The sequence below is a fragment of the Lissotriton vulgaris genome, chromosome 5 (assembly GCF_964263255.1).
Source record: "Lissotriton vulgaris chromosome 5, aLisVul1.2, whole genome shotgun sequence".
In the NCBI taxonomy this organism is placed as follows: Eukaryota; Metazoa; Chordata; class Amphibia; order Caudata; family Salamandridae; genus Lissotriton; species Lissotriton vulgaris.
This window is the reverse complement of record NC_141693.1, coordinates 1,476,921,983-1,476,946,093: the sequence shown is the minus strand read 5'-3', so window position 1 is coordinate 1,476,946,093 and position 24,111 is coordinate 1,476,921,983. Positions and strand designations below refer to the sequence as shown.

The 24,111-nt window shown below is 47.7% G+C and overlaps 1 protein-coding gene across 1 annotated transcript in view; it reads right to left on the bottom strand.

Annotated features, from left to right (window-relative positions):
• The window catches only part of NUAK2 (NUAK family kinase 2), a 37,540-nt gene extending 22,015 nt beyond the window's left edge, over nucleotides 1-15,525 (bottom strand). Inside the window, exons 1-2 of the mRNA XM_086923445.1 lie at nucleotides 15,244-15,525; nucleotides 1,437-1,557 (exon numbers count right to left, since the gene is read on the bottom strand). Of these exons, the coding sequence (XP_086779571.1) occupies nucleotides 1,437-1,557; nucleotides 15,244-15,411 (289 nt within the window). The 5' untranslated portion in view covers nucleotides 15,412-15,525. The remainder of the gene's footprint in view (nucleotides 1-1,436; nucleotides 1,558-15,243) is intronic.
• Between the last annotated feature and the right edge of the window lie 8,586 nt (nucleotides 15,526-24,111).

The window sequence follows — 24,111 nt, the reverse complement described above, 5'->3', positions numbered from 1 at the left end:
GAATGTACCAGAACGTTCTTTTCCACCCAGCACAGGGGGCGCCAGGAGGCTTAGGCGATGCAACAGAAGGGCCCATACACATCTCCTTTAGGACCACACAGATGGGGCTTGGCTAACTGGGGGGAAGAGGGAGAGCAAAGATGGGAGAAAGCTGCACTCTTAGACCTTCCTCCTTGCTCCCTCTATTGGCTAGACGGCTCTGTTCTTTGAGCTGCTGGTGCAGTGATCTGTGTAAGAGTTTGAGCTTTCAGCCTTCGGTCTAGGTTGACTCAGCCTTTCGTCTCTACAGAATAATACAATAAGTTTATTTGAGTTAAAAAATGATCTGCCATCTCCTCTCATCCCTCTTCGTGGTAGTGCTTGGATGCTGGCCAATGATATTGTTGATGCATTGGTGCCATGCCTGACAATAAGTTCTCACTTCATTCTCCTCAAGCTTCCCTCAGTCTCCCACTAATCACTCCTCTCTTGTTCCCTCAGCAGCAGCATTAACGCTACTGCCTTCCCCGTCTTGTCCTCCAGGTCTACTCATGAGATACAGGGGGATCAGCTACGCATGCTGCACTATTGCTCTTTTGGCTCAAATACAAGTGTTTTAAGTACTCCCCCATACAGCCATTTCATAAACTAATTGTTTTTGTGCCTTCTTTTCACTGTTCTAGCTCTTCATCTCCAGCTCTCTTGTCCCTTTCAGCTCCTCGAGGAGTGTTTATGTGTGGCATAAAGCACTATACAAGTGGGTGTTCTATGGAACCTCTAGGGTTGCCATGTATAAGTGCGGCAGAGCGATATGGAAATTATCATGCAACACATTTAAATGAGCATAGAGACAGACCTTCCACTCATAATGAACAACATCATCATCATCAATAGATGATGAATAGAAGCTCAGGTCTTCAGCTGCATAGACAGGTAGGAACTATACGGGGCACTGCGGGGATGGGCCTTGACTCTTGTGATTGGATGAGGAGTTGGAAGTCTTCTTCTGTAGAGACAGAATCTGGGATTGGTTGCGAAGTGGGTAAGCCTTCACTTACAGAGGGACACCCAATGATTGGAAGAGCAGAGGGGCAGGGCTTCATCATCAAAATAAGGATGTGGCATCGAAGGAGGAGGGGGTGCTCTCATTTACCTCTACCGACAGACGATTTCATTGGACGAGGGGAGGAAGAGGCATTCACATCATGAGATAGACTTTGGGATTGAAATAAGAGAGGAACAGGTCTTCACCTCTGTGGTAGGCTTTGGGATTGCAGGTTAAAGGGGATACAGAGAGGCAGCCATTGGCTGCATCAGGTTTGGATGAGGAAGGGGACGTGTTTTCATCTCCAAAGAATGTCATTGGGGGTGATAAGGAAAAAACTAGCTCTTAACTCGAAGTAACATTTTGGGCTTGGCAGAGTTGTACCAAGATAAAGGGTAGAGGCGGGGCCTACCTTCATGGATGGTGGTGATGTGCGGGTGGTTCAGAGAGGACATGATCTCAATCTCCCTACGGATGTGCATCAGGTCCTGCTCGTCTTTGATCATCTCCTTGCGGATTGACTTGATGGCCACCTGTGGGCAGAAAAAAAAATAAGAACAAGTGAATACCATACAAAGAGCTCACTCCATTCATGCCGTCACTTTATGGTGGCTCCAATAGTAGAATCAAAGAATAGATCCACCAAGTGTGAAAGAGGCTACATGTCGATCGAACACCAACCCTTTCTGGTAACCAGACCAAACCAAACGCAGCACCAACAATCCACAAGGCTGCCAAATTTCATTCAATAGGTGCTTCAATTAGTTTATAGCATGAACACACAACTAACATGATAGTTAAGGGGCGAAATATCATAGTGTATTGCGACCAGAGACACACATGAGTGGGCCAACTGATTATCAATTGCATCATTGGTGAGGGAAAGAAGACAAGTGTTACCTGACTGCAGTTATCTCAGAACCCCTCATTCCCTTGTGCCCCACTTATTTTCCCTGGTCATTGTTTAATTGTGAAATATTGCCCAGTATATTAAACATCATGCTTTCCTAGCCCACTTTTGAAAGGGCATGAGTGTGCAGGGGCTGGTATCAGAATTTTGAAAAGAGTTTTCCCAGAATGTTCTTCTGTGCCATTGGCCTGCATGAGCACATCTTCAACACCTAGACCAAGGAGATGCTATGTCTCACTCCCCTCCAGGCAGGGTAGCGGTCAGCATCTGTGGCAGGGAGCAGCGACTGAAGTGGTCCAACAATTCTCTGTGTACGACCAACCTCCGCGTTCAACAGTGGCCCCGTCTGCAAAAGGGCGCTGCAGCAAAGCATAGGGAGAGCAATGCTGCAGACAAGTAAAACAGGTTGTTGTTCTATGCATGTTGGTGCCTGCTGTACTGCTGCAGCTGAGGGCGACAGACAAGGCAGCCAGCAAACAAGGGTGGGAGCATGTGAGCAGGTCTAAGCTGCTGTGAAGAGCGAGTCGCCAACTGAAATATGGAGGTACGAAGCAGACACGTGCAATATACAGTGCATGAATTATAATATTCAAGCAACTAAGACCCCCGATCACAGTTTGCTCAAGCTGGGAAGCTAGGATCTAACCCTGGCCACATGACCAGCTATTCTTATACCCCAACGTTTACAAAATAATTCCAACTATAACTTAAATTAAGAAATTTTTGGCCAGATGTACGACCAGGGCATTTAGCGACTTGCAAATTGCGCTCAATTGCGAGTCGCAATTTGCGAGTTGCTGGATTCCATGTACAATAGTGTCAGAGACACCGTTTGCGTTTCCCAATGGGGTCGCAAATTGCATGCCTCATGAGTCCTCCCAGGGACGGTGGCCTGCCGGGCTCAGCAGACTTCCATGTCTGAGACTGCTTTTAAATAAAGCAGTCTTTTTTTTTCTCAATGCAGCCTGTTTTCCTTAAAGGAAAGTGGGATGCATTTAAAAAAAGAAAAATGAAACAATTTTGTTTCATTTTTTAAGGGTAGGCAGTGGTCCCAGGGACCACTGCCTACTCTTAAAAAATGTTTGCACATTAATTCCAAAAAAGGGAAGGGGTTCCCGCGGTGACCCCTTCCCGTTTGCGAGTGATTTACCACCCTCTTGAAGAGGGTGGCAAACTGCGAGTGTTTTGCGACCGCAATTGCAGACGCAAAACATTCTTACATGGCTTGGGGGTCGCTATTAGGAAGACAACGACCCTTCCTAATAGCGAGTTGCAAAACACTATTTTGCGAGTCGTAAATTATTTGTGAGTCCCAAAATAGTGTTAGTACATGACCCACAGGATCTGGCCCTTGGTTTGCAAATGTGTACAGATTAATTCAGGCTATCCAACGTGCGTTTCCTTAAATTGTTTAAACATGACTGTATATATATATATATATATATATATATATATATTGAGAGGGAGAGAGACATAGAGAGGGAAGAGAGAGGTGTGAGGGGGTGGGGGGGGGGGGGGGGCGCACCATCTTAATGTTTGCCTGTTGCAGAAGCCTGCCAGTTCTATCTGTGGTCCCCTGAGCCCTCGCCTGCTAGGGATGCCACGGATGACTCAGTAAGCACCCACTCCACGCACCCTGGGCACGGCTGCACGTAAGTCGGAGGCTCGGCTCGGCAGAGCACGCACTGAAAGTGGTTTTTATGGGCTTGCGTTGGCCGGGTGACGGCCGAGCCGCGACAGAAGCGCCACCTAATCCGCAGAGTGAAAGGGGTCCAGGACAAAGCGGGCTGCGTGAATGTACACCCCGAGGCACCGGCCGCCCTTGTCTTGCGGAATGCGGAACTAGGGCTAATCCTGTAAGGGGATCCGGGACACAATGGCCAGAGCTCGCTTCATGGCAGCCCTGGCAACCGCCGGGGGGCTGACTGAAGCTGGGCCCGAGGGCCCACCCCAGGGCAGACCCCGAGCCCATGCAGGGCGATGCGCGCAGGAGTAGACCCAAATATGCCTTCACTTTAACGACATGAACCGCAAGCAGCCCTCGGGCGCCCCCTGCAGGTCATCGATGCCCGGTGCAGGTCTAGCAAGAGTGTTGTAGCATGAAAAGGACATTTCAAGCTACTAGACAGACTGCTGCACTCCGAAGAGGACATAATCCACATGACAAATGTACTTTTAAATGAGCAGTACTTGTACCCGGAACAAGACTTGTACTTTGAAAGGGACAGTACGACACAGCGTGGTCAGTGAGTTTAGGGAGTGTGAGCTTCAGGTTTTCCGACAGCCAGGCTGGCATGGAATCTGAAAATATGTTAGAAGGGGAGTTTAGAGGCGGCGGAAAAGGAGCGGAGGGCAGATTGGAAGGGTTAGTTTAAAAAAAACAGCAGTGCCCACGAGAAGGCTACTGCACTCCGAAAGGGGCAGTGCCCGTGAAAAAGCTGTTGCACTATGGAAGGGGCAGTGCCCACGAGAAGACTGCGGCACTCCAGAAGGGGCAGTGCCCGTGAAAAGGCTGCGGCACTCCAGAAGGGGCAGTGCCCACGAGAAGGCTGCGGCACTCCAGAAGGGGCAGTGCCCGTGAAAAGGCTGCGGCACTATGGAGGGGGCAGTGCCTACGAGCAGGCTGATTCCTCCCAGAGGCGCAGTGCCCACGAGCAGGCTGCTTTCCTTTCAGAGGGGCAGTGCCCACGAGCAGGCTGCTTTCCTTTCAGAGGGGCAGTGCTCACGAGCAGGCTGCTTTCCTTCCAGTGGGGCAGTTCCGCGACAAGACAGCGGAGTCATTATTACTATTACAAAAATATTTTCAGGAGCAGTACTTGTGACCATCTATACCATCACTTCCGGGGTTAGAACAGTCTGGTGTGGAGTCCGGGGAGGCGAGCCCCGTCGGATCACAATCCGTGGTTGTGAAGAATCACTTTAAAAGGACGTTTGAAAAGTCCAGATATGAGAGGTTTTTTTGAAGCCCAGGCCTTTGGGTGCCGGTCTCAACGCATGACCGCAGGGAGCCCCGCCCTCTGGGGGCCTTTAGAGTCCGCGGACGGCCACCATGTCGTATCTTCTTGAAAGCTCGCAGGTGGATCAGATGGGTGGAGGCTGACCTAAGGTTTCTGGCTAGAATGTAATGTATGGACAATTAATGTGCAGATGGCGTGGCCTCTGACTCAAGTGTCCTTGTGGGGGTGCAGAGAATCTTGCATTTGATTCTTTTGCCGGAAGAAACAGTTGTTCGAGGTTCCAGATCTTTAAGGCAGGACCACCTATAAGGCCGCTATTCTTTAAATGAGGCACAATAATTGCAATTTTTAGCACCAGCACTTGTTAAACAGAGTCGAGGCCTGTGGGGTGTGAACGCCCATTCGGAGGCCTGGCCCCTGTGTAGAGGAAACCCTACTGCAGACAGAAGAGCCTCTGTTAGGGCAGGCCTCAGCAGCACACCTGCGTGAGAGCCACAAACACCGACACTCCTCCCCCACACCCACAGGGGCCCTCCACCCACTCACGCGGATGAAGGCACCAGGGCCCAGGCAGCTATTAATAGCGCTCCAGCCGCCCCCTCGCATTCTGCCTTTCACTCGCCCAGACGACACCATAGAAACCCGAATCGGCTTCTATTTAACTTGGTTGGAAGCCAGGAAATGAGAAAGTCAATTTACGCCTCCCTTTTCCCTCTGCGCTCCAGCAGCTCGCGGCCTTATGTGCCGAGCCACAGAGGTGTGCAGGAGGCAGATAGAACGTGTGTGTGTGTGTGGGGGGGGGGGGGGGGGGGGGGTAGGGGGTCGGGATAGAGGGGGGGGGGGCTGTGCAGCAGCACCCACAGACTATGCGCCACGCTTGTGGATGCAGGTACACTGAATGACTACAGTATGCGGGAGGGAGGGTGGTGCTAAATAAAAAGTAGGTGGGGGGGGGGGGGGGGGGGGTTGGAGGCATGAGTGAGGCTGGTCACATTCACAGTCTTCGGTCGTCGACAGCCTCACGGTCCTTCAGGGCTGTGAATGCCAGTAAACTGCATTAAAATGCGTGCAGATGGCAGTGCAGAAGAAATAACATACGGGGGTGGAGGGGAGACACAGCACAACGCGAGGGGTGGGGCATATTCACAACCCCCGAGTTTTCTGTGGGCACAGAGTGTGTTTGCTTACTCGATGCGCTCAGAGTGCAGACTGGAAGGTCACTCACCGCTGCGTAAAAACAGTTCCTTTGTTACAGGAGTGTTCACGTATATAAGCAAAGATAAAACACAATACAGTTAGGAAATATCGTCTTTCTGAATAAGCGCCATGATTTAGATGTGTTTACAGAGTAAATTAAGATAAAACAGGTATTGTAGCAACGAAAAAGCCACTTTGACACAAAGACTGGTGTAATTCGCCCTGCTCCTCTCACTCCTGGCCTCGAACTTTGGGAGCCAGGCTGACTCCAGCTGACAGGGTTGAATTCGGATTAAGGTGGAGGGATTCTCCAATGAACAGTAGTCTGTAAAAACGGCCGCTACAGAAAGCGTATGCTGACCAGAAATGACCCAAAACTACCCAGGCCGAGGCAAACCAACCGTAGACATCTCTCAGCTACAATTTGACTAAACCATAGAGGGGGTGCACAAAGACTACTAAAGCTATGGGTGCCGAGCAGGACAAGGGCCGTCGCCATTGGCTTTTGTAATGCTGAGGACGACGAGGCCCAGCTTTGTCAGCAGCTCAGCAAGGCTCCTACTGCCCTAGAGGAAAACAGCTGGTTACTTACGAATGAAAACTCTTAGTACTAGACCCCTGCATACGAGGCCCGCTTTCATGAAGGAAACACTTGGGGGTGGGGGTCATTAGTCCCCACACATCTGTAAAAAAAAAAAAAAAACACACACACACGCAAAACGCCATGTACCCACCTTTTAAATGACCCTCACTAGATTCTATCCTATAGCAATTTAGAACTGAAGTGTCCTCACACGTGTGGGCCCAAATACTTCAGAAATGGTAGGTCCTCTGCAGATGTGTGTGTATGGGCGTGTCGTTAGAAGGGGGCCCCACATATTCCGAAAGCTGTTAAACCTTAAGTTTGCCCCAGGACAGAAAGTTGGTTGTGCGGGAGGTATGAGACCCAGGGCATCAGAACCGGGGTCAAGCCACCCTGGCATCAGACTAGGCCAAGCTGCTCACACCTGGTGGAGATAGTAATGGCGGACGTGCTGCTCGAGCACCAGGGGCCCGGGAGTGCAGGCTCTGTTTCAGAACCGCCTAGACCCGATCCTGCGTGAATCACCATCTCCACGTGCATCATGTACCTTGTATGCCAATGTCGAGGGAGCCTAGAAGCAGGCTGCACTGCTGCTGTCTCCACAGACTGAGAGACGCCTGCATTGCTGCGGTCCCTGCAGACCGAGAGACTCCTGCACTGCTGCTGTCCCTGCAGACCGAGAGACCCCTGTAAGCTGCTGTCCCTGCAGACCGAGAGACGCTTGTAAGCTGCTGTCCCTGCAGACCGAGAGCCGCCTGTACAGCTGCTGTCCCGGCAGACCGAGAGACCCCTGCACTGCTGCTGTCCCTGCAGACCGAGAGACGCCTGCACTGCTGCTGTCCCTGCAGACCGAGAGACGCCTGCACAGCTGCTGTCCCGGCAGACCGAGAGACGCTTGTACAGCTGCTGTCTCCACAGACCGAGAGACTCCTGCACTGCTGCTGTCCCTGCAGACCGAGAGACGCCTGTAAGCTGCTGTCCCTGCAGACCGAGAGACGCTTGTACAGCTGCTGTCTCCACAGACCGAGAGACTCCTGCACTGCTGCTGTCCCTGCAGACCGAGAGACGCCTGTAAGCTGCTGTCCCTGCAGACCGAGAGACGCTTGTACAGCTGCTGTCTCCACAGACCGAGAGACTCCTGCACTGCTGCTGTCCCTGCAGACCGAGAGACGCCTGTAAGCTGCTGTCCCTGCAGACCGAGAGACGCTTGTACAGCTGCTGTCTCCACAGACCGAGAGACTCCTGCACTGCTGCTGTCCCTGCAGACCGAGAGACGCCTGTAAGCTGCTGTCCCTGCAGACCGAGAGCCGCCTGTACAGCTGCTGTCTCCACAGACGAGAGGTGCCTGCATTGCTGCGGTCCCTGCAGACAGAGAGACGCCTGCCCTGCGGCGGACCCTGCAGACTGAGAGGCGCCTGTACTGCTGCGGTCCCTGCAGACTGAGATATGCTAGCACTGCTGCGGTCCCTGCAGACAGAGAGACACCTGCACTGCTGCGGTCCCTGCAGACAGAGATGTCTGCACTGCTGCGGTCCCTGCAGACCGAGAGACGTCTGCACTGCTGCTGTCCTTGCGGTCTGAGACGCCTGCAATGCTGCAATGCCCCATGAAAGCCTGCACTGCTTCCGCTTAACACCATGGGAAGTTTGCACAGCTGCTTCCCTTGCACTACTGCTCACGCCAGTATGAGCGAAATTTGTCAGTGCATGGGAAACATCTGCACTACACCTGCCCCTTCACTGGGAGAATTAAGCTGCACCACTGCCCCTGTGTAGTCTGAGGTAAGGTTGCACTGCTGCTGCTGGCAGGGCTTTCCTCTAGAGGTGGTGGCCGCTGCACCCATTGAAGGCGCCTAAAAATAAAATAATACTCTTTCGGGAAGGAGAACGTGCTCTGTCAAGTCATAATTCACAAAACACAATGGATGGTGGATTTGCTATAATGACCTGCACATCAGTATATGTTCTCTTAGTCAAGATCACTTTAGTCCCAATTTGAAGATCAACACGCTCAATAAAGAGTGCAACCTCGGCGTTTGATGCACGTCCACCAGGGGCATCCACAAAGTCCTCCTGTCCAAATCAAATTTGGGCAGTAAGTCACCATACAAAATATACTACACCGGTGCACATCCAAAATAGTCACTTTTATCCTTTGTGCAGTTTTAGCACTTTCTTGTCCATCAATGTTGTTTTATTGAAATCGACTTCCAGTAGCCATATGGTGTTGATAATTCAAATTTTATTTTTCAATCGATAATGATCCACAGCCGACGCGCATTTCGCCCCATTTGGGCTTCCTCAAGGCTGTACGTCATACACATAAAGAAAAAAGAAAAATACACAAACTGTGACCTATACATTCTAATTCCTTCTACATGTATATACATGTTATTGAGAACTTTCCAGATTAAAATATGCATCATTTGCATGCACCAAAAACCTCCAGTAGTGACCACCATCACCGCTTTACATGTGTCAAGTGAATCTCATTAGTCTCCTTATTAAAAAAAATCCTTGACTTTTTTCAATAGTGTTGCAGTTGTACCTGATTGTAAAAACCAATGGGTGTTTACAATCAGGTACAACTGTTGTATTCTTCAAATTGCGTGGCGAGCATCTGTTTCTCCTGGGTGTGCAACACTATTGAAAAAAGTCAAGGATTTTTTTAATAAGGAGACTAATGAGATTCACGTGACACATGTAAAGCGGTGATGGTGGTCACTACTGGAGGTTTTTGGTGCATGCAAATGATGCATATTTTAATCTGGAAAGTTCTCAATAACATGTATATACATGTAGAAGGAATTAGAATGTATAGGTCACAGTTTGTGTATTTTTCTTTTTGTTCCATGTATGACGTACAGCCTTGAGGAAGCCCGAATGGAGCAAAACACACGTCGGCTGTGGATCATTATCGATTGAAAAATAAAATGTGAATTATCAACACCATATGGCTACTGGAGGTCGATTTCAATAAAACAATATTGATGGACAAGAAAGTGCTAAAACTGCACAAAGGATAAAAGTGACCATTTTGGAGGTGCACCGGTGTAGTATATTTTATAATTCACAAAACACTTCCTAGGAGGTGGTCAAGGGTGCAAACTGGACAATGAAACCCCGTGGAGGCCACGCCGCCTACTGTGGTCATGGAGCGGTGCGGAGTATTTGATGGCCCGACGGATCATCCTCTTGCACCATCAACCCGGGACAGAGGCGATGAGGGATATCCTGAAACCCGGGGGCTCATTTAGCTACTTACTCCAGACGGCGGCCATATCACTGAGGAGACAATCAATCCAGCCCTCTGCAGGTGGTCCACTGGTCCATCAGCAGCAGGCGACAATCACTCAAGCGTTCACCCTTAGGATTCCATCAGTAACAGAAGATGATCACCCAGGCTTCCCCGTTATGGCTCTCTCACTAACAGGAGGCAATCACTCTAGTCGCCAACTGTAGGATTCTATCAGTAATAGCAGACAACCACTCGGGCTTTCACCTATAGGATTCTGTCAGTAACATGAGGCACTCATTCCCTCCATCACCTGTAGGGTTCCTGTCAGTAACAAGGGACATTCGTTACCTCCATCACTTGTAGGGCTCTGTCAGTAACATGGGACATTCGTTCCCTACATCACCTGTAGGGTTCTATCAGTAATGGCGGACAACCAATCGGGCTTTCACCTATAGGATTCTGTCAGTAACATGAGGCACTCATTCCCTCCATCACCTCTTGAGTTATATCAGTAACAGGGGACATTCGCTCTCTCCATCACCTGTAGTGTTCCTGTCAGTAACATGGGACACTCACTCCCTCCATCACCTGTAGGGTTCTGTCAGTAACATGGGATACTCGCTCCCTCCATCACCTGTATGTAGGGTTCTATCAGTAACATGGGATACTCGCTCCCTCCATCACCTGTAGGGTTCTTTCAGTAAGAGGGGACATTCGCTCCCTCCATCACCTGTGGGGTTCTTTCAGTAAGAGGGGACATTCGCTCCCTCCATCACCTGTAGGGCTCTGTCAGTAACATGGGACACTCGCTCCCTCCATCACCTGTAGGATTCTGTCAGTAACATGGGATACTCGCTCCCTCCATCACCTGTAGGGTTCTGTCAGTAACATGGGATACTCGCTCCCTCCATCACCTGTAGGGTTCTTTCAGTAAGAGGGGACATTCGCTCCCTCATCACCTGTAGGGTTCTATCAGTAACATAGGACATTCGCTCCCTCATCACCTGTAGGGTGCTATCAGTAACATAGGACATTCGCTCCCTCATCACCTGTAGGGTTCTTTCAGCAAGAGGGGACATTTGCTCCAGCCATTACTTGTAGCATGACATTACTCACGAGACAGCTCAGAAGGGCTGATCGGTTTGAGGTAGGGGGCATACATATCAGGCCCCCAGGACACTTTAGTTAAGTGTTCCAAGATCCCTGCGGGCTAAGAGTGGCTGGTGACGCACATTCCCCATATGCAGCAGGTGGCGGCCCTACAGGTGGGGTGCCCGTGGGAAGGTTGGAAACACACCTGCACCATCTCACGTGCCAGGCACGACTAATCCGCCTGTATGAAATTACAGCTTCATAAAATGCAACACCTGGTTCCTGCTCTCAAGCACACACCCTCCTCCACCCATCAGCGATGAAAGGTTCTACCCTGCACCAGGGCTGGGCGAAAGCTCTCCCAACCCCCGCCGAGCCACGTTTAACACAGGTAAGCAAACACCAGCCGGCTGGTGTCCCTGCTCCCTTTATGCAAGGTAAACACATCAGTGTAGATTACAGGAGCATTACCCCCACTTCACCCCAGGGACACGAAGAGCGAGGCTATCATGTGGCTCTCACCGGGCTCTTCGATCCCCAGTGGGGGCTGGCCCCTGCGCTTGTACAATGTGTGGTGCGCCCTATCAGCTCCCAAAAACTAGGAATGAACTGTTGTTCCAGAAACAATGACAACTGTATAAAGCACACCGGGCGCCCCTTTAAAATACTCTTGCTATTAAACCCAGGATGGATGGCAATAGGTGGATCTGAAGAGAAGTCAGTAAAAGGGGTGTCCGCAGGTAGCTCAGGCCCAGGTGTGTCTGATCTGGAGCATCAGAGATGCAAGCATGAGATCACACAAAGAAGGCTGTCCAGATACACGCAGGTGCAGGGCCATCCTTCGCAGGCAGGACGTGGCACTGTACACAGGCTGTTCCAGGACTATAGAGACTGATTGTAGCAAGTTTGTAGCCAACTGATTGTTTCCTTATAGAAGCGGGGGCAGGGACCTGAGGTGATTGTCAACTATACAATTACACAGGTGGAACATTGACTTGTACAGCACATAGCTGCCCACAAAGGGTTTCCCAGTGCTAGACAGATAGAGTTAACTAGCCAGAAGAGGAGAATCAGAACACCCAAGTTTTAAGATTTTTACAAAAAATGGTCAAAGACTGGCAGCTCCTCAGTGAATCGGGCAGCGTGATCCAGAGCTTGGGGCCGAAGAAGGAAAATGAGCGGCCACCCATACAGGCTTTTATGACTCTGGGTATCCTGCAGAGGTAGCGGTTGCTTGAACGAAGTGACCAATTTGGGCGAATGGTTCCACTCGCTGTTGCAGGTAGCGTGGTCCAACATTTGACCCAGCTGCATGGATATAGCGTAGGACATTGAACTATATACGTTTGTCCACTGACAACCCGAGGAGATCGCGAAGAAGACTAGGCACAGAGGTGCGCTTTGGGAGATGAAATGAGAGTCTAGAAGCGGAGTGATGGAGGGATTGCAAACCCCAGATAGAGAATGTTCCCATAGTCCAGTCCAGATAGAATCAAGGCCTGGATGATCATCCTCTGAGCTGAAAAGGAAAGCACCCAACTGATGTTTTGAGCCACTTTAGGTGGAAGCTACCTTGGAAATGTGGGTTTTCATGGATAGTTTGTAATCCAGCCAGAAACCGAGGTTCTTGACCTTAGAGTCTGGCATAGGGACGGCTCCTAAGGAATCGGGCCGATGCTGGGGACCCCACAAAAGAGGGTTCCTACCCATCACCATAGTCATCACTTTTCAACTTTAGGGAGTTCATGTTCATCCAAATGAAGCCTTGTGGAGACAGGAGTTCAAGGAACTCGTGCTGAGGCCCTCTGCAGAAGGCAAAGAGAAGATGATTTGAGTGTCAGAAGGGGGTACCTGCTGTGCTCGAGTGTGGACTCTGGGGGGCTTCGGCCAGGACCAGTGCTAAAGGAACAGTGCTTTCCTCCCACACCTCCCTCCATGCTGAGGCCGTGACCTCGCTTCTCTGGCAGGATCTATTGGAACCGGGGGTCCCGGTTTCCCCCCGGGGCGTCACAGCTAGCAGGCCTCAGAGGGAGCCACCGCTGGACATGTGGCGCGAGCCTCTAGTGTTGAACTTCCTGGACCGCGGCGCGAGAGCGGTGTGTACATACACACGAGGCCGGATTAGCCTCTGCGCTTCCCCCACCTCCGGATGAATAAACAGCGGTGGGTGCCAGGGAGACAGAAAGCTGACACACCAAACACCGCAGGGGAGGGGCAGCTGGGGCCAGAGGCACCCGACCCGCGCTGGGCCAACGCAGCTCTCCAGGGTTTCATGCCATGGCGTCCCTGCAGTTACGGCCAGGGGCCCCCGCAGCTCTTTCTCCAGTTTACACGTCTCCGCAGAAACAAAAGCACCAAAAGCATACCCTGGAAAAACAGGTGTCTTCTCTTCCCAGAGCATGCTGCTGGCTGCTATTGGAACCTATAGATATAGTCACTAACCACCGGTTAGATAGCAAATAGTCATAATTTGAATGCAATGCTCACCTGACACCTTTGTGCCCTGGTGCCACTGCACCTGTTGCACTATTTATACCCACGCCTATGCCAATATCAACACATCTCAAAATGCAGGTCCAGTTCAAAGGCTTCAACATTCTACCTCTCCAGCTGTGCTGTGGGCGCCCATCGTTAGAAATCTACACTGAGCATTCCTTCCTCTGCCAAACATTTCAGTGTTTCACTGCCCCTCGCTGCCCCCCAGAAACACACTGAAGGATACATTCTGGAACTCGTTCCCCACCGCCCCATCCCGGAGTCTCTCGGTATTCCCCTATAGAAGCCTCCGCTGAAGGGCGAGGGATGGGGGTCCCCCGTTGCCTTGGTTTCCAGATGCTGGGGTGTTTCTTTTGTCATTCGCAACTGTAGGGGGTGGGGGTTGAGTCGCCAAGCAGCTTTGATCGAGAGCATGTCAGACTGTCAGTGTTTACTTTGGGAGGTGGGTGTCTGATGGTAAACATTTCACATAGGTTACCGGGCCTCGCTGCAGGAAACGAACATTGTCCGGGCAGTTCTCAGCACTTTAGCGTGTACCTATCCCTCGCTTTGACGTCCTTTCGAAGAGCTTCCAGAGCGAGCACTGACAGGGGTCGGCTCGGTACCAGAGTACGGGATGAGGACGGAATGAAACCGGGTTTGTGAGGGCGCGCGATCACCCCACGGGTATCTAGGCGCTAGGACACAGGCTCTCTATTGCACTGACTCGTAATCTGACCCCATACATTCCCATAACACCCACCAGCAAACTATAACGTTGCACACTGTTTACAATCCAATACTTGTTCAGCATTAGCTTTTTTTTTTAACCCTGATTAAATTGTGTAAATCTAGATGAGTTAATCCATCAAATGGAGAGTAATACAGCCATGTGCACCTGCAGACATCCATGTAAAACCATTACCTGGCTCAAAAAGCACGCCCCTTGTGCCTTTAAACAACAATATTTTAAGTAAGAAATACATGCATACAATTCCCTGAAAGACACAAATTAAGGGAAACGTAGAAGAAAGTAAACATCTGCATCATTTGCACAGTGTATGCCCGTGTAACCCCGGAACCTATGCCAGTATGCACTGAGTACATGAATAAACAAGGACATGTTTTCAGTATGGAGGATGCCTAAAATCAAATATGGAGGGGGGGGGGGGCATCTTTTATTTTACTCAAACCACATGCAAAGAACATGGCAAAGGATTGGGGTCGTATAGAATAATGAAAACAATCCCTGGTGCCCGGTTAACACTCATAGGTACAAACATTATGCTAGGGGTGCTCTTTCAGCTCGCTGAGACACCCTTAAATTGAGAGTGCGCTCCTGCCACCGGCAAACTAACACCCCCCCCCCCTCGCCCCCCCCCACACACACACACCCATCAGCACTCCTGTGTCCGCAGCTGGAGCTGGGAGAAAGGAACAAAGACTGAGACGTCAAGTCAAGTGCACTAAACCTTGCACAGCCAGACCCAGTAGCCATAGTGCCGCGAGGCATCAGTCACCTGGATCAGCAACTCAGGGGTGGGACAGACCCTCGATTCCCAGCAATGAAAGTGAAAGTAGGCTCATCAACCCCCTCCCAAGAGTTTGCCCATCCGAAGTGCCACATACCCACCTGCAGAGGGGGCACATGGCCCCAGCGGGGTCTCACAACTCTCATTCCGCCCCTTCGCCCCCTCTCCGGGACCCCCAGCGCCCCCCCCCCCCCCGGCGCGAGACCCCGCTCCCCCTGTGCAGCCCCGGCTCTCACCACTCTGCCGCTCCGCTCCCTGGCCTTCTTCACCTTCCCGTAGGTGCCCTTCCCCAGAGTCTCCAGGAACTCGTAGCGGTGCTTGAGGTTGTGTTTGTGGAGGTGCCGCTTCACTGCCTGCTTCTTCTGGGGGGACTTGAAGAGCAGCATCCCCTGCAGGGCCGACATTGCCGCGAGTTTGGGGAAGCTGCGGTGTGTCTGCTGAGGATGTCTGCTAGGGGAGGGGTGTGTTTCCAAGTTTCTGCAGTAGAGTCTGCTGCTCCCGGGCGATTGTTTCGCACCCTCTGCTCGTCCCACTCTGGGTTGCACTGTATCAGTCTGTTCTAACTCCGCCCCCGGCGTTCATTGGCTACGCCAGCCGCCCACAGTCCTTATCCCCGCCCCCTGGGCTGACAGTCCACAATCAGACGAGTCTGAGGTTAGCAATTCAGTGGCGGCTGGTGGAATTTGAAAGTTGTGAGACCAGTTAATGAACTTTGGCGAGCAAACAAGTGCAATGAACAAGCTTGATATTTCTGGGATATTGAGGGGTTCTCTGCCTGACAAGTTTTTAAAAAAATAAGTAGGAAAGTGTGCATTTGCGAGTAGAATTTCTGTAATAAATGGACCAAATATGCCCTGATGTAGCTCCTACTGTTGCTCCCCTCATTAACAGCACGTTCAAATGCAGATCAGATGCTTGAGGAAAGCTCAAATCCAGTTTAAAAGGTGGTGTCCATTAAGAAAGAGATGCTCTTTCACTTAAATGGTTGCCTAAAAAGTAGCACCCCTGCCAATGTGCATAAAGTAAGCTCTCTGGCATGGTTCTGGAACAAAAGTGAACTCTCATGTAAACGGAGGTTGAAGTGCATAAAAACACAAAATATGGGAACTGTGATGCTGAGTGCCATGGGGTCGGGGACAGGTCAAAGACGTGCATAAAATAGAAAATGTTTTGTAACTATTTTGTTGGGGTTTTTAATCTTCAGGTAACTGCCTATAAAAATAACGCACATACCTTACGTGAAAAATAAATGTTAGTTCAACTAAGCTGTGGAAAATGAACTCATTTCGCCCTGGTTTAGTTAAGAGGCTGATTGGATGCAAACATGGGATACTATCCATTATTCTTTAATCACAAGCATATAGTAGAAGACACTCAGTTAAAAATCCAGCATACAAATTAACATTTTCAAGATGTCCTAAATTGTAAAATGGTTAGGTTCTGCTTCTGGATTACAATTCAGGTTATTCCAAGCTTCGGACCCTGCGCTCCCAGGAACCTGCCTCCATTTTACAGTCTAATGACTCTGTGTTGCTTAATCCGATTCACAGGGGTTGAGCAGAGGGTTCTGGCCTGGATGTAATGTGGCTTTGGTTTCTGTAAGGAGCCGCGGCATGTGCCATGGATTTCTTTGTGTTTGTGTTCTTTGTGTGTCACATAATTTTGATTTTAAAGGTAGGTTTTGTAAAAAAGAAAACAACACGCGTTGGAAAGGCTAAGGTCCAACTAGTGTTCAATGCAAAATAGTAAGCAGCACTGCAAACACATCAAAAACATTTGTTCTTTCAACTAACCTGACCTCTCCTTAGAAAAGGTCAGTTGGAACATGAAGGGGAGAGCAGCCGGGTTATAAGAGACTGCACCACCTAGGTCACACATTAGAAATGTCTCTACACTACTGTCCTTGGACAATGATAATGAGTCCTCACTTGAATTTGAGCTCGACAGCTTGAACATCACACCTGTGAAAGTGGTCTGCACACATGCAGTAAATTCATGGCACAGGGTACACACCTCAATAGCATTGAGGTTGTTCGCAATTTAGTGACGGAAGACATACATCGTCTAGAATACAAATTCCACAAAAAAACTAAGAGATTCACTAAGGATAATCTCATACCTGAGGAGAGGAAAGCTATCGAAAGCTTACGCACAAATAACTCAATAGTGATCAGGGAATCGGACAAAGGGGGAAATGTGGTGTTAATGGACAGGGAGGACTACTAGAATGAAGTACTCACACAGTTGAGCAACACAACACACTATGTGCGACTTACCAACAACCCTTGCACACTAGCCGCCACCGAAATCAACACCCAACTCTCGCACTGGAAGGAAGTGGGCCTTTTGTCTGACACAGAATACAACTTTCTTTTGATCTAAAATCCCAGTTTTCCTTCTATCTATCTTCTACAGAAGATACACAAAAAGCAGCCCTACCAACCTGGGCGTCCGATCATCTCAGGCGTAGGCTCCATAACAGAATCACTTTCCAAATTTGTTGACAGTTTCTTGCAACCACTAGTGGTCAACTTGCCCTCCTATGTCAGAGACAGTACTGATGTACTCAACAAGTTTCAAGACTTAGAATGGGATGAAAATATGTGGTTTGCAACACTTGATGTAGAATCACTCTACACATGCATCAGGAAAGACCTAGGAAGGATAGCAATTGACTTTCTTCTTTCCAAAAGACGGACGGCCCTTTACGATCCCAACCAAAGGCTGTTAGAAATGATAGATCTCATCTTAGACAACAACTGTTTCCTGTTCAACACTTCCTGGTACAAACAAGAGCAGGGGACTGCCATTGGATCTACATTTGCTCTGTCGTACGCCAACCTCTTCATGGGGTGGGTGGAACACACACATGCATGGTCAAGGGCGGCCTCAGAGTGGACCAGGTACATCCAGTTCTGGGGCCGTTACATAGATGATATCATCATCCTATGGACAGGCACTTTACTAGAACTTGTGGACTATTTTAACTTCTTCAGTCACAATACCCTGAATGTTACATTCACACTTGAGATGTCACAGTCTAAAATACAGTTTCTTGATCTGGAGCTGTACGCATAGGACAATACAATTCAAAGTACACTGTACAGGAAGGAAACTGCAGTCAATAGCATATTACACTACACTAGCTCGCATCCACCCTCAACTAAAAAGGCTATTACTTATGGAGAGCTACTGCGCATTCGCAGAAATTGTAGTGAGGAAGGCAACTTTGCAATGCAAACCAAGATAGCTATTAACAGACTGAAAAGAAGGGACTACAAACAGCATGTACTTAATCTGGCTGTAAATAGGGCGAAGGCAGTGAAAAGGAAAGACACACTTGTGAGCAGGCTAATAACACGGATAAGGGGGGGACAAAGATTCTCATTCATCACAACTCATTCCACACTAAATCACAAGGTCTTTAAAATACTTGGCAAACACTGGGCACTGCTCAAGGGGGTACCTGGAGTAAACAGCATCATCACGGAGAGACCCTCCATGACATTCAGAAGCTCTGTGCCCTAGCTACACCATCTTTTAAGTACACAGATTGCCAGCCACACACTTACTTAAATCCTCTACTTTTGAGGGAACAAACCATAAGAAACTTCCTGGTTCGTACGGGTATATCACTCTAACCCTTTTATTGTTTATTTATTTTTTGTCTTTTTTTAGTTTAGATGTATGAAAGGGACACCTTATAGTTTTGTACACCTTATATACAATTATTTACAATTCACAATTATTTACAACACAAACACATACACATAACTAGTTGTATTATACAAAGTTGTTTGCTTTGATATATATACACTCAAATATTCATACTACGAAGACAAAATCATCCGTAATTACATAAAGACCAGGGTCAAAAGTATAAACTTGATGACAATCATAAATCAATGAACTACAGTTAAATGTAGGCAGTTCAAAAAAGAAGAAATAGACTTTAAATTAATTCATTCAGTCTATTCAACCAATAAATGGCTAATCTTTTTACGCCAACGCGTTTCGAATCCGGTATGTCAACTCTACGGATTCTCATCAGGGCTCTGTCTTAATACGGGATATCTGCAAGTGTATAAAATAAAACTTGTTTTAGCTACATTTCTGACAGTTGTTTAGCTTCCAACTACATTTAACTCGTATTCCTCTTATTACCTGTTGAGCCAGCAGCCGCCGGTCAAGGGTAGAGTATTAGTTCTGGCTGAGTGTCTTTTCTTTTCGAGATCTAAAAACAAATGTGGGTATCATGACCTGTTCTTGCTCACTTTCTAAGAACAGAATGGGGCACATGTGTTGTCAACATACCTTACTGGATCATTCTCGTGATCCTTCGTTTTCACCAAATGGGAGTTAATTTTCAGTCTTGTATTTGACTTACAGCCTGAAAATGGGAATAGCGTTTTAGGCGCTATTTATGCACAAACGGAGAGAGTATGGCACCCACTGCTCTACTCGGCATACCTGCTCTGAGGGATTCCTCGCTTGGGCTGTTCGCGTTCTAGTCGGGTGCAGCGGTAAACGCTTTCAGACCGTGCAGGCACTTTCCAATGTCCTTATTAATCGCGCTCGTTTTCCCTTAAAGGAAATAACAGCGTTTTATTAGGTTTCTGGGGCTACTGCATTCTTGGTGGCAAATTAAACCTATATTGGCTGAGCCAATATAGGTTTAATTTGCCACCAAGAATGCATATTAACCTATGCTGGCTCAACAGGTAATAAGAGGAATACGAGTTAAATGTAGTTGGAAGCTAAACAACTGTCAGAAATGTAGCTAAAACAAGTTTTATTTTATACACTTGCAGATATCCCGTATTAAGACAGAGCCCTGATGAGAATCCGTAGAGTTGACATACCGGATTCGAAACGCGTTGGCGTAAAAAGATTAGCCATTTATTGGTTGAATAGACTGAATGACTTAATTTAAAGTCTATTTCTTCTTTTTTGAACTGCCTACATTTAACTGTAGTTCATTGATTTATGATTGTCATCAAGTTTATACTTTTGACCCTGGTCTTTATGCAATTACGGATGATTTTGTCTTCGTAGTATGAATATTTGAGTGTATATATATCAAAGCAAACAACTTTGTATAATACAACTAGTTATGTGTATGTGTTTGTGTTGTAAATAATTGTGAATTGTAAATAATTGTATATAAGGTGTACAAAACGATAAGGTGTCTCTTTCATACATCTAAACTAAAAAAAGACAAAAAATAAATAAACAATAAAAGGGTTAGAGTGATATACCCGTACAAACCAGGAAGTTTCTTATGGTTTGTTCCCTCAAAAGTAGAGGATTTAAGTAAGTGTGTGGCTGGCAATCTGTGTACTTAAAAGTTATATTTATGGTTCAGCTAGCCCCACGTCCCAGGACCTGACTCCCCCATTCTTCTAGCTACACCATCGGCAGGACACCACCACAACAAAGCTGGCTTCACAAACCTATGGGCATCTACACATGTGGCACCTGAAAAATCTGCAACCATGGCTGCAACAAAACAACGACTTTCAGCTACAACACAAACATACAACACAGAATACGGCAGTTCGTTAACTGACCAGCTTTGTGGTCTACATACTTATTTGTGGGTGTAGCAAGATATATGTGGGAAGCACTACAAGACAGCTCAAGACACACATACAAGAACATCGAAGGGCAGTACTGAACAGTGACACGTCATATGCACTAGTTTCTCATGAGTGTGAGAGTGGTGTTGACAGGACTAAGTTCCGCTTCCATGGTATAGACATTGCCATTGGCAACAAAAGAGGAGAGTTAGAGAACTGGCACTCAGATAGCTGGAAGCCAGATGGATATGTACTCTACGCTCCTCTACCTCATGTCTTAACATTAACAGGGAGATACACTATTTCCTGTAAAGGTTTCTTTGTTTGTCAACTGAAACCAACCTCTGTCACATATATAAGAACAGTCTCTTGTCTTATATTTCTTCAACTAGACTGCTTCTTCTACAGCTGGCCAACCTGTAATCACATAGACAGCTGGGTCGGATGTTCTGACTTGGCTAATAATTCCTGCCTCCAACTGTAGGATGTGTGGCACCATAACTCCAGTGCTCACACACCCTAGTTTCAAAGTCACCTTTGCTTTCAATGGCTGTAACTTACGGATTCCTACTTATATTCTAAGGATACGTGACGCTGTAACGTGACGCATAGGTACCCATGTTTTCTATGTCACCAATTTTTACAATGCTTTTCGCTTATGGTTGCTAAAATGCCTCTCACTCACGGATTCATGTTTCTGACCTTAGGATGTGTGACACTGTAACTTTATTGCTCATGCACCTAAGTTTTTAATGACATCTATGTTTCTTTGTATTTCACTTATGGTTGCTCCCCTCATGCTCTCTCTACCTTGAGATGAGTGACACCTTAAACTCCATTGCTTATACACCTTGAACCCCCAAGTCACTCATGTATTCAATGCCTCTCACCTACGGATTACTGATGTCACCGGAGGATGCGTGGCAGTGTAACTTTATGTCTCACACACCTAAGTTAGCAATGACATCTTTGTTTCCAATGTCCTTCATTTATGGTTGTTCCTTTTATACTTTCTCTTTCTATACCTTGAGATGAGCAACACCTTAAACTCTATTGCTTGTACATCTTGAACTCCCAATGCACCAATGTATTCAATGCCTCCCACTTATGGATTACTGACCTTAACCTGAGGAGGTGTGGCACTATAACTTCAACGCTCACACACCCAAGTTGTCAAGTCATATATGTCTCCAATGTGTCTCATAAATACCTTTGATGCTCTCTATCCTCATCTTTTGCCTTCAACTGGCTGATCACTTTACCTACATACATTTATGCCTCTGCTACGACCACTCAATAGATGAATAATTTGACTGACACGCTACGTATCCTTCATTTAAATTGATAGTCAATTGACCTTGGTTTTGACTTTTTATCTTTACATTTCCTACGTGGCTGACACCTTTTAATTTCCGCTTTCCACTTAGCAGCATACTCTTACAGTATCTTTCCTCTAGGGTACACGTAATTAACTAATCAAATACGGACATTTAGGCCAGCTTACTATACCTAACGTTTACTTGCCTTATTTCACCTACCTTCGGGATATACTCCTTATGAGATATGTCCTCTAGGTTTACCTTTCCTACACTCTTCAAATCTTAATGTACGGAGCTCACATTACCCCACATCCGGAAATCACTAGTCACTTCTCCTTAGGTTGCCGGTCTAGTCTTTGGCTACATGGAAGTAGATTAACTCACTCGACGCGGCGTGGCGGGAACAAATTGAGGAGTTTCAGACCACTTTTCATCCCGCCAGGCAGCGGAGGATATCTGGACATGGCTAGATTGACTCTATGAGTAGATCTACACTCAAGTCATTCTCTGAGCTATGGGTTTTACACTTTACATCACGTGGATCTCCCGTTTTTTAAAACAGTGAAAGTTTTCTGTGATTAGTTTTAAAGTTCATTTTACCACCTTTTTATTGTGTGCACCTCCTTTTTCTAAATAGCTACAGCTTTTTCTGAGGATTTACTCACCCCGCACTCAGATATTGATCAGTGGCTTAATTACATTACTCCCTCTCCTCACTGGAATCCAGCCCCCTATTCAGCACGGCTCCTTTGACCATTCTTATTTTACTGTTGAGAGACCGTTAGTACTACCTCAATTGCCATCTTAGTTTAATACATATTAACACTGGTCCAGTGGGGTTCGCATATTCAGGGCAACCCATCCCAATCCGGCTTCATGGCCAACCACTCCACAGAAACGACTCTTGTTGAAGTCACTGAGAGGCTGCGGCACTGTATGGATCGCGGAGAATCATCTGCACTCATATTACTTGATCTCAGTGCGGCTTTTGATACTGTGTCGCATTCCATGCTCTTTGTCTCTCTTCGGTCTTTGGGAGTAGAGGATTCTGCTCTGGCCTGGCTTGCCTCCTTTCTTAATGGCCGCACTTTTCAGGTCTTCTTCTCGAAAGCTTCTTCTAAAATCTGTTCTTCTGCGTACGGAGTACCCCAGGTGTCCATCTTGAGTCCTTTACATTTTAATATCTATGTTAGACCCCTGGCCACTATTGTGAAGGAGGCTGGTCTCTCTCTATTCTCGTACGCTGATGACACACAAATCATCTTTTCTCTTTCCACTGCGGAAGACAGTAACATCTCAGTCCTTAAACAGGGACTGTATAAAGTCTCAGAATGAATGCGCAATCATTTTCTGAAACTGAACGGAGACAAGACTGAGGTTGTCATCTCGGGCAAATGTAAGGACCTATGTGGCCCCGACATTGGCCTCAAGAAATGGGTCCTTTCCCCAACCTGTTGCCCATGTTGGTAACCTCGGTTTTCTTATCGATGAGAACCTTTCTATGCGGTAGCAAGTGGTGAAAGTGGCCTCCACATGTTTTACCATCTTGAGATGGCTTCATAAAATTCTTTGGATGCTCCCGGTCTCCACACAAAGGACGGTTGTCCAGGCCTTAGTTGTATCGTGCCTAGATTACGGCAACATTCTTTATCTTGGGTTGGGTTAGGAAGCTCTTAGAAAGCTTCAGGTTGTGCAGAATGCAGCTGCACAACTTCTATGTCACATCCCGCGTAGAGCCCCCATCTCCCAGTCGCTCCAGGACCTTCATTGGCTCAGGTTTGCAAGCAGAATCAAGTTTAAGGCTCTCTGTTATATATTTAAGATCAAGCAGGGTACTGCTCCTTTATATTTACAGGAACTCATCCATATGTATCATCCCACACGCTCTCTCAGGTCCTTTTACAAAGGTGATTTTGTGATTCCCAGATTTAAGTTGGTGAGAATGGGCGGCCGCTCGTTCTCCCACTTAGGCCCAAAGATCGGGAATTCCCTGCCCACTTCATTGAAAACTGAAACCATCTACCTCAACTTTCGCAAGGACCTTAAGACATGGCTTTTTCTGCAGTAATTTGCTTTTTGTTCTCTATTCATTCTTCTAATCTATCCCTTGGCGCCGGAAAACCCTGTGTGGGTAGCTGTGCGCCTTAAAAGTTAAATAAATAAAATAAAATAAATAAAACCACCTCCGTTTTTATTTCATCGCTTC